This window comes from Ixodes scapularis, unplaced genomic scaffold, assembly GCF_016920785.2.
Source record: "Ixodes scapularis isolate PalLabHiFi unplaced genomic scaffold, ASM1692078v2 PGA_scaffold1__304_contigs__length_218370807, whole genome shotgun sequence".
NCBI lineage: Eukaryota > Metazoa > Arthropoda > Arachnida > Ixodida > Ixodidae > Ixodes > Ixodes scapularis.
The window spans coordinates 211,822,726-211,834,400 of NW_024609846.1; the positions used below are offsets into that span (position 1 = coordinate 211,822,726).

General features: G+C 50.5%; 1 protein-coding gene across 1 annotated transcript; it reads left to right on the top strand.

The window, feature by feature from the left end:
- Positions 1-6,170: 6,170 nt before the first annotated feature.
- On the top strand, positions 6,171-7,127 carry LOC120850678. Its single transcript, XM_040223288.3, has one exon. The coding sequence runs from the start codon at positions 6,171-6,173 to the stop codon at positions 7,125-7,127; it is 957 nt and encodes a 318-aa protein (XP_040079222.1).
- The last annotated feature ends 4,548 nt before the right edge of the window (positions 7,128-11,675 follow it).

Below are 11,675 nucleotides of genomic sequence, written 5' to 3' on the forward strand. Positions count from 1 at the left end.
TTACGTAAAATGCGACAAATGCGTCGATGTCGTGTTCGTGCTGACTGTGCCACGCAGCGTAGGCGAGCCGATCACACGGGGCATTGAATTGTCGAGAAGCCTCTTACGAGGGCTCCAGAACTATTAAAAAACATTTATTAAAATAGAAAAAAAAATCAATCGAAATTTAACTAGAAATTGAATTCGAGAGATTGCAAGAAGGAAATGGCTATATGTTGAAGAAAGAAAACTTGGTCGTGGCGGGTAAAATTGGATAGAGAGCGATCAAAAGGTCCAAGGAGAAATGAAAAGAAAGAGAGAGAGGATACAAGAGGCTATTGTTTCCAGAGAGGTGGAAAATGGCAAGCGAGGAGACGGACAGATTGGGCGGGAGAAGGCGAGGAAACCCATCAGAATTGGAACTCGGTGTAGAGAGCCGAAGGGCACACGTCTGAGTGCGCCGGTTGGTCCTGCGGAACAAAAGCTGCGCCGAAAAGACAAAAGGCGGAAAGAGAAAGCAATAAAACGTTGGCAAAAAGAACAACGTGCTCGCTCTTCATCTTGCCGCTTTAACGGCGACGTCATTCTCGCTCCAGCGAAATTGGAAGGGATACCGAAATATATTTCGCTCGAAAAAAGGATATACTTAAAGACGGAAGGGAAATGTTCTTAATGCAATAATACATATAACCTGAAAAAAACGAAACGATTCGCGCATTTATAAACGTGAAACTTTTCAATTAAAAATGTGGCAGCAGTTTTACGAACACCATTGTTCTTTCTCTATCTCTCTCTCTTTATTTTCCCTTTTTTCGCTTGATTTTTTTTTTTTTGTCGTAATTTGATTGGAGTTTTGAGTAGCATCAGCCACTGCCCACAAGTGATGTAGTATCTTTTAACTTGCTAGTTTTTTTATTAGCGTCTGCCATATATAGTCTAGGTTCCTAACTTCACGATCGCCACAAAAACCCCGAACGATCTAAGGGCTATTCTGTTCTGATAGTATAGTTAAAAGACACAGGTGAACACGACCAGCATAAAGGTAATTTTAACTTGGGCCCCTTTCAATCGGGAAATCAGCCTGCGCTCTTGGGTTGAGGCATAGCCTCCTCTATACTCGCAAAGCCTGGCAGTTCGACGACGGAGGCACAGAGTGCCCGGTCGCAGATTTGGAGCGCGAGGATCTGGTAGCACAGAGCATTTCTCTGGGAGTCCGGTATTCAGCGCACAGCTTTTGCAGCGGCGAGGACCCGAAACATGGTTTTCAAACCCGAGGAGAAAAGAAGCGGAAGCCGTAGGAACGCGAGAAGCACGAGCGGACATTTTATCGCTCGGGACAAGTGTGTTTCGGCGTCGCGCCGCAGCGGGGCGCCCGTTACATGACTCTTGTCTGCCGCTCTACCTTTGCACTTTCGTTGGCCGCGTCACGTGAAGATCTGCCATTCTTTGTCAATATAGAGGAGGCTATGGTTGAAACCACACGCCACATGCAAAGGATGGGGAATCGATTCTTTGCAGAGAATAAAGATGCCTTAGCTAAAGGCACCTTTATAATCGTGTGAATTCGGTATTAGTGTATGATTGAATGGGAATAGAGGTTAGAAAGCCACCGAAATACGTAATTTTGCGGCGCTTGATTTCCAACTCTATTATACCACACCAACTAATGGAAGCATACTGAAGTTGGCTAGTTTTCAAATGCTTACAGCTATACCTTCACCTCTCAGCCGACAGTGCAGTGGAAGCTAGATTGCCGCGAGCAGGGCCGGGCAAGCATCGCCCGGTGACGAAATCCTTAGAACATTCGCGTTTATTCTTACTCATGGCGAAACTTCATCATTTCGTCTTAGTTTCTTGTTCTCGAAAGTGCTTGTTCACTCTTACCCCGAACGCTCGATGCTCGAGCATTCTGGGCCGAATTTTCGCGATGCCGACGCAGACTAGATAAGGAGCTGCCCGTGACCTTGTCGAGTTAGTCTCGCTGTCGCTTTCTGTTACGCCGCCAAATCACCGCCCGCTTTTCTGCTGCCTCGACGCTCGTTCTTTATTTTGTTTAGCACAAGTTTGACAATTAAACAATTATTTACGGTTCACTGTTCATCCTCTCGTCGCATTCATTCGTGACAATTTGTGCTTGTTTGACCAGTAGTGTGTCAAGGGATGAAAGCAAGGCGGTCGATTGTTTCGGCAAGCGCGTAGCTTCCACCGCGCTGTCAGCTTAGGGGTGGAGAAGGTATAGCTGTAAACAGTGGAAAGCTAGCCTGACCAGCATTTTCAAAAAAGCACACTCTATTAATTGTTGACAAATTAGAGGGTGCTGGCAAAATTAGGGATATAAAGGAAACCAACATGAATGGCAAAAGGAACGAGGTTCAGACAATAATTTTTTTTGCCTGTAGTACTAAGTTCCGTCCGTCTGCAGTACCGTCCTTTTCTGCCCTTTATGTTTATTTTTTTTATTGATTTACCTCTAAAGGCCCACAGGGGAAGTACATAGAGCTAGGGGGGTACGTAGAATGTCATAATAGTCGCGCAATGTTGTAATTGTATGATAATATAAAAGGAAACATAATCACGCTAACAGAGCTTAATAACGCATATCCTTTATCTACGTATTCATTCTTATTGTTATTTACATTATCTCGCTGTCTTTATTTTGTTTTCCTTAATCACCAAGTCGCCGACACCACATAACCTTTCGCACTGAGAGAAACATTACTTGATGCTACTTCCTTTTAGTTTCTATTCATATAAATTTGAGATGTGTATACATTGTTTAACGGTAAAGATGGTTTCTAAAGGAATAAATTAATATCAACGTCAAAATGTGGGGAATGAGAAGCACTAATAAGAATCATAAAAAAGTATACAAAATTTGATCAACCTTTGTTGTTTTATCATTTTGAGTCAGATTAGAAAGACATGTAAACAGAGAGCGCCTAGCCAACCTTTGTCAAAGTTCTCGTAGTAATTATTCTCCTAGTACCCCTGTGACACGTGGAGCTTTTCGTCGGTATTCTCGACGAACTTCGAGTTTCAAGTTTCAAGTTTCAAGAGCGCTTGCGTTGAACCCGCCATAAAATCAAGGCATTAATTGTGACAGAGAACGAGAAAAACAGCCTAAAAAGGGGGAACATTTGAAAAAGGACCAGGAGAACTGTCGTGAAACAAGAAGTCTGTATGTTCTTGGTATAAGGCGCAGCTACACGTAGCAGGGCGCGTTGGATGGACTACCGTTCACACGGAAAGAATAAAAACACTGAAAATACACGAGGGACAAACATACAGTTATTGTCTCTCCCTCGCATATTTTCAGTGTTGTTATTCTTTCCGTGTGAACTCTGGGACGCAGTGTTTGGGCGGCCTATTTATGACGAACAATGTAGGAACAATATTGAAGCCTTTTGACAAATCTGAAGGTATGCAGAGCGCAAGTTCACCTGCTCCTTTTGCGCAGGGATTGTGGTGATCAGAACGCCGAGCTCTGACTGGCTTTGACTGAAATTTAGTGGGTAGACCTCATAGACCTAAAGCCTTGTGGTCTACCCACTCTCCTCCAATGGGAGCCAATCAGAGCTTGGAGCTCTGACGTCACTACGACGCCTGCAAAAAGAAGCATAAAAATAGCGCTGCGCATTGTTACGAAAAACTACTTTGTTCATTGTCACGCAAGCGTCATCATCAGGACATAATCCAACCTCTTCGTCGCGATGGAAGCCGTTGTTGGTTTTTATACGTTTTTATTACTATGAACACTCGGCCCGCAGGCCAGATTCGAATGAAGCCGGGCTGTGTTTCGAGCCGCCCGATGACGATGAGGATCACGATGAAGAGGATGAATGTTGTCCTGACTGACAGACAAGCCGTTGTGGGAGAGCGAAAACAGTCTCGTTTATTCAAACACCCGTGAATATACGCAGATTGTTCGGGTCATGTGACCAGTGATAACAGTTGGCGAGGAATCGGCCCGTCGGCGCGTTATCAGGATGACATCACATCTTCCCCTTTTAATTTAGGCAGGAAAACATAATAAATCGTTTTTTGTCGTAAACAAACTAGTCATTAATGCCAAGTATTTTAGGAGTCTTTACAACACGGCCAGATCGCGTCGTTACACCGTGTGACGCGGTTTCACCCGCTGGGGCAGTCTGTTGAGTGCTGAAGATAGTTACAGTTGCGCACACAAGGACAAGGACAGCAAATAGGAACACGTAGACGACAGACAAACGCACACTCACAACTCATGTATTAACGAAAGAGGAAAAGAAAGTGGTACAGAGCGTGGAATCCGCTCGAGCGTTGGCCACACAGGCACGAGGGACCACAGGCCCGAGGGCTCAAGGGGGACACGTAAAATTACCCACACAAAAAAGATTTTAAGAAGGCAATTTCCTCCTCTTTTAAAGGGGTATTCACACGAGGGAGCGGCGCGCGCATCACGGCGCGCGCATCACGAGACGAAATCGCAAAACCTGACGTGTTCGTCGCAGGATGCGCGTGCCGTGGAGGAATCCCCGGGATTTCTCTCTCGTGTGAATTTAATGAAACAGACGGAAAGCTAACACATCGCTCGCCCATGGTTGGTTTTGGGTTTTTTGGCGCAGCAGCATCGGGGTCATAGTGCGCCATCGCTCGCCCATGCTTAGGATAATAAAAGCTTCAAAAATCTCACTGGTGTGTTTTTCTCGGTACCTGCCTATTATCTTGGTTTTCGCTAAGGATTGCGTATAATTACAGGATTTACAGTGCAGGGTAGATGGCCCCCTACCGTAGACTTTAGAGAGAGATTGTACTCTCGTAGCGGGTCGTTCACACACCCTCCGGTTTGTCCAACGTAGCTTTTACCACATGAAAGGGGGATACTATATACTACACTCAGGGAGCAGGGCACATAGAAGTGGGAGTGGTTCTTGTAGCACATATATTTTTTTTTAATTGTTTACCTCAGCATGGACTTTTTGACGAGCCATTTCTTGGGGGGCTGACATCACTGAAGGGACCCCGTACCGGCTAGCCACCTTTTTAAGATTGTGGGAAATTCTATGCATGTATGGGACGAGCACAATTATTTTGTTGTCAAAAGTGGGCTTAGGTTTTTGAGCTCCCTCCAATCTCTTGACCAGTGTTCCCACTACCTCCTCAGTCAGCACCTTCACTGGTGCGCTCGAGGTTGTCAGCCTCTCAATTTGAGCTTCAAAACTACATTGGAGGGAATGGAAACAAGACTTATTTAAGGCGCTTGTAATGCATAACATAGCTATACCGCCTTTAACGACTTTGGAGTGAGAGGACGTGTAGATTAGGATGCCTTTCTTGGAACGAGAGGAAAAGGTCCAGCACAGGTGATTGGGTAGCACGGATACGAAAGGTCCAAAAATTGCAAAATTCCTTCCTTTCCCTTAGCGAAAAGTCGTTCAAAATCAGTACACTCGAAGTGTACTGAAGTATACTAAAAGTATACTTTCAGTGCGGTCTTTGTACTGATTGTATACTTTAAGTGTACTTAAAGTATTCTTCCAGTAAAAATGGCGGTGGACTGAAAGTATACTCGTCCGTACAAAACTAGTACATGTAGTATAATTGTAGTGCCCGCGGTAAAACGTAGTTCAAAATCAGTATAAAGAAAGTGCACTTAAGTATACTAAAGGTCTACTTTCAGTGCTTGCAGTCGGTGTACTCAAATTATAATAACGGGTATATATTGTAGCGTGAAAATAAATGAGTTGCCGATGGTGGTACGCGGCGGGCCGCTTGCTGTCCTCCCCTTCCCTAAAACCGGTCGTCGTCACAGCGGAGACGGGCTCGACTCGCTCCGGCCTTGGGGCCCCGCCGGTTCCTGAACACGTGCACCGCGCATGCGACGAAGTCCCCCGGGCCGAAGGGAGGAGGGAAGTGGTTTGGCGAGTTTCGCCGCTGGGACAAGGCAGTCGGGACTCGGGAGGCAGGCCGGTAACCGGACCGTCGTTCCGCCAGCGGAAAGTTTTGTATCCCTAACCCTTGTCATTCAGTGTCCTACACTTACGGTTGTTACAAGTGGTGGAGGTGCGGGGTAGGTCCAAACTCTACGATATGACAGCGGCTTCAAAGCTGGTGGGGCGCCTTCAGTCGACGCCATCGACACCACGGACGGCCTAGAAGGAGCGGCCGACTCCCGGGTTCTGCGGAGCGGGAGGATCATCAACACGGCGGCGATGGCCACGAACCAGACCCCAGAAGCCGGAACACCGGGAGCTGCGGCGTTCAGGTCTATGTTTACGCCACCGGTGTTTCAAGGCAATCCGGAAGATGACGTCAGCGACTGGCTGCTGTTCTACGAGCGGGCAGGGGATTTCAACGGTTGGGACGGAACGCGCCGTGAGCAGTACCTGTGCGTTGCTCTTGGTGGAAATGCTCGAAAATGCTACTCCACGACACTGCGGGGGTTTAACGCACCAACTACCTGGGAAACGTGGAAGGCAGCGCTCAAGGAGACCTTCGGGAACCGCAGCATGCGGGAGTGGGCCTATCTGCGGCTCAGCCAGCGGTTCCAGCTGCCGTCGGAGCTACCGGAAGAGTACTTCTACGATGTACTCCAGCTCTGCGCTCGAGTCAACGAGGCCATGACAGAGGAGGAAAAGCTCCGACAGCTGACCCGCGGCCTCAGGCCAGAAATGCTGGAACGAGTCGTTCTGGCCAACCCGCAGACCACGGCCGACTTCCTCGGCACACTCCAGCATCTGACCCAAGCAAGCGAGATGGCCAAACATAATATGTGGGCTATGCCGTCCCATCCACTGCCGGGATTTAACACTCGGCCGTCGCAACACGCGAGTCAGGAGGTACGAGCCAGCCAAGCTTTCTCGGACCCCCAAGGAGCAACGCCACAAGGGATGACAGCACCGGGCTTCTACCAACAGCCGTCTGCGCCTCCGCCGGAGGTTACGTCGTCGCCACATCTGCAATCGGAGGTGGGCAACTTCTTCAAAACTCTGACCGAAGTGCTTAGACCGCTCACCGAGTACAATGCCAGAAGGCCCACATTCCCCGCGCGCACGACACGCGCCGCCAACGGACAGCCTATCTGCTTTAAATGCGGAAGAGTCGGACATATCCAGAGGAGCTGCCCAAGACGCGACGTTCAGTCGGGAAACGGACCCGCCCGGGACTAAGGCCGCCTCCCGGGGAAGCAAAGGGTGAGCCACTTCTCGCGACTCTCGCAGAGAGCCACCTGGCTATGCTGCCGGCAACAGTGCATGGCGAGAAGACGTCTCTCATTCTCGACACGGGATCGGCAGTAAATGTGATTTCGGGAAGATTTCTCAACACGATCAAGGCCCCTTTGAAGTGCAGCCCCTCGGGTATAAGTGTGAGGGTGATCAGCGGCGCAGTTATAGTGCCGCGAGGCGAAGTTGAACTTGAGATAACAGTCGGGGTCAACAAGCTTTGGGACCGTTTCCTCGTAATCGAAGGGTTTGACTACGACGTGCTATGCGGCCTGCCATTTTGTCGCACTGCGGGCGTGGTACTGGATTTCCCTGACAAGTGCATTTATTTGCTGGGACAAAAGTTCGGGCTTACCGGTCATGAATCTACCACTACAGGAGACGCGCCCGTATACTGCTGCGAAGAGGTTTGCATGCCACCACGCTCTGAGGCCGTGGTGTTGGTGAGAGCGGACATGAACGGACTGGCCGTGATTGAACCTGCGACTGGCAACCACTCTAAACAGCGTCCAGTGATTGCTCGTACCATCACCGAACTTTCCGGAGGTATCGGATGCGTGCGAGTGGCCAATCCTGGCGGTTCTGAGCTTTTTATTGCTAAGGGCACAAAAATGGGAAACGCGATCCCTATCGCCGATGTTCAGCTGGGCGTCGCCGCTCCACTGACCTCGGAGACACCTGGAGCCAGGGAAGGCGTGTCGTTCGGAGAGACCTTGGAGCCAAGCGAAAGAGAAGGCCTGCAGAATCTTGTGAGTGAGTACAGTCATCTCTTCGCATCGCCTGATTCTCCGCCTGGAAGGACTCATGTCGTGACTCATGGCATCGACACAGGCAGCGCGACCCCACTTCGACAGAACCCGTACCGGCACTCCCCGTATGAGCGAACTGTGATCCAGGAGCAAGTCTACGAGATGCTCGGGAACGGCGTGATTCGCGAATCGTCCAGCCCTTGGTCATCGCCAGTGGTACTCGTCAAAAAGCGGAATGATACCTGGAGGTTTTGCGTTGATTTTCGACGAGTGAATGCGCTCACCAAGAAAGATGTTCACCCGTTGCCAAGGATCGACGACATTGTTGACGCCCTGCAGGGAGCAAGGTACTTCACGACGCTTGACTTGGCCAGCGGATATTGGCAGGTCGCCATCGATGAAAAGGACAAGGAGAAGACGGCGTTTTCGTGCAGTTCAGGCTTGTACGAGTTCAATGTAGTCCCATTCGGGCTCTGCAATGCACCGGCCACCTTCCAACGCATGATAAACAAAGTCCTGTCGACAATGCTGTGGAGGGTGTGCCTCGCATATCTGGACGATATCGTGGTCTACTCCAGGACGATCGAGCAGCACCTGTGTGATCTTCGGGACGTCTTCGGGGCCCTCCACGAGGCCAACTTGCGCCTACAGCCCTCCAAATGCACATTTGGTGCCGAGGAGATTCGATACCTCGGACATGTGATCAACGGGGTGACTGTTCGACCTGATCCTGAGAAGCTGAGAGCTGTGAGCGACTTTCGAGTGCCGAGGTCAAGGCGCGACGTACAGAGTTTTCTCGGCCTCTGCAATTACTACAGACGATTCATACGTGACTTCGCAAACATCGCTAGACCCCTCACCGACCTCACGCGAAAGCAGGTCACTTTCCATTGGGATGATGACTGCAATCGGGCATTCGAGGCTCTGAAGAGGTGCTTGACCACGGCTCCCATTTTGTGTCACTTCGATCCAGACTTGCCCACTGAGGTTCACACCGACGCCTGTGGGTATGGGATCGGCGCGGTCCTCGTTCAGAGAAAGGACGGCCAGGAGAGGGTGGTGGCGTACGTGAGTCGACATCTCAATCGAGCGGAGCAGAACTACTCTACGGTGGAACAGGAGTGCCTCACGGTTGTGTACGCGTGCCGACAGTTTAGGCCGTATATTTTCGGAAGCCATTTTACGATTATCACGGATCAGTCTAGCCTGACGTGGCTAATGAATGCCAAAAATCCTAACGGAAGACTCGTCCGATGGAGTATTTTGCTGCAGGAATACAACGCAACCGTGACGCACCGCCCGGGCAGAAAGAACATGAACGCCGACGCTCTCTCACGACTACCAGTAGAGCAGCAGACCAACGACGATGAGAGCGAGCACCCGCTGCTGGCCTTGCGAGAAATCGACGTGCCAAAAATGCAAAGAGAGGATGGCTTTTTCAAGACGCTCATCGACCACCTCGAAGAGCCGGAGGCACCCGTCGCAGCGAAAACCAAGCGCGTTGCCCGGGCCTTTCACCTCCTCGATGGGGCACTGTATCGCCGGGCAAGAGGGTTCGAGAAGTTCCGGTCAGCCTTGGCTGTCCCCCGCCAGCTACGTAAAGAAGTCTTGTTATCGTGCCACGATGATTTGACCAGCGGGCATTTGGGAGTCAAGAGGACCTGGGAGAGAGTGCGCCAGAGGTATTACTGGCCGAGGATGTTTCGAGCCGTGCGCAGCCATGTGCGGTCATGCCCTGATTGTCAGACGAAGAAGACGCCACCCTTGATGACTGCAGGAAAGCTACAGCCGATACCGCCCAGCCCCAAGCCATTTCAGCAGGTAGGGATGGACTTCCTGGGGCCCCTTACCAGGACGACTGATGGCAATCGCTACGTTCTCGTCATCACGGACTACCATACCAAATGGGCGGAGGCGGTCGCAACTCCCGATGCGACAGCGGCAAGCGCCGCAACACACTTTTTGGAGCGTGTCGTGCTTCGACACGGAGCTCCCCTAAGCCTGATCACCGACAGGGGAAGGCACTTCGTTGCGGATATGATAGAAGAGCTCTTCCGATTGACCGCCACGAATCACCACCGGACCACTGCCTACCACCCGCAGACGAATGGGTTGTGCGAGAGATTTAACCGCACTCTCTCGCACATGATAAGCATGTACGTGTCGGCTGATCATCGGGACTGGGACCGTTTTCTGCCATACGCGACCTTTGCCTACAATACCTCTGTGCATGACACGACGAAGTTCACGCCCTTCTTCCTTTTGCACGGACGAGAGGAAACGCTACCCCTTGATGCGGCACTAGGAGTACAGTCCGACGAGGTGCGGGCCCCGAGCAACCAAGAGGTGCTGCAGAGGTGGCAAAGAGCCAGAGAGCTTGTTTCCACTCGTGAGCTGGAAGCACAGCGGAAGAACAAACAGAGGTATGACGTCAGCAGAAGGGAGGCCACTTTTCGCACAGGAGACCTGGTCTACATTCGGACGCCCATCCGCAAACGCAATCGGACCACGAAGTTTCTGCACCCCTTCCATGGACCCTTCAGACTGCTGCGCCAGACCGGAGCTTACAACTGGGAAATCGTCGACCGCACCGGGCGCCGGAAGGACATTGTGAACGTGGCACGGCTAAAACCGTACTACGAACGTCCGGGAGACCCCGACGGGGACGGTGAGATTGGGGAGGATGCCTCGGCGGGGCTTGACCAAGCTAGTGATGAGAGTTCGGAGGATGAGTTCTTTGATGCCGCGGACGTACCGAACACTCCGGAACCGCCGAGAGCTCAAAGTGAAAGTGCTAGTACAGTGACCACAAACCCGGCAGATCATGGACTCCGACGCAGTACAAGACTTGAACAAAGGAAGGGTCAGGTGTGACAATTGTATGTGCACTAAGTCCTCCGTTGCCGCTTATTTCTTCTGGCATGAAGTGCTTGTGTGTTCAGATGCTGCGCTTGCGGTTTTCTTTGGTGTATAATTTATGTGCGTGAAATTCTTGGTGTGTGTCGCGGATGTTAATGCTGAGATTCGGACCTCTTCAGCTGAACAGGGAGGAATTTGTAGCGTGAAAATAAATGAGTTGCCGATGGTGGTACGCGGCGGGCCGTTTGCTGTCCTCCCCTTCCCTAAAACCGGTCGTCGTCACAGCGGAGACGGGCTCGACTCGCTCCGGCCTTGGGGCCCCGCCGGTTCCTGAACACGTGCACCGCGCATGCGACGAAGTCCCCCGGGCCGGAGGGAGGAGGGAAGTGGTTTGGCGAGTTTCGCCGCTGGGACAAGGCAGTCGGGACTCAGGAGGCAGGCCGGTAACCGGACCGTCGTTCCGCCAGCGGAAAGTTTTGTATCCCTAACCCTTGTCATTCAGTGTCCTACACTTACGGTTGTTACAATATATATACGAAAGAAAACGCACCTGAGATGGTTGTTGGGGTTTTTAAAACATATTATTGGTAAAGTTGGTCGAGGTTCGGCCTGAGTCAGACCTTTTTCGAGACTGGCACATATCGAAAAAGGTCTGACTCAGGCCGAACCGTCTACCAACTTTACCAATACTATGTTTTAAAAACTCCAACAACCGTCTCAGGTGCGTTTTCTTCCGTATATACTTTTCGTCATCCTGCGCTTCGTTTTTTCTCTCTCTCTCTCTTTCTATATATATATATACATATATATGATAAAAATCGCACTATATATAGAGCGATTTTTTAACATTGACACACTAAAAACGCGATAGATAGCCGATGCCGTT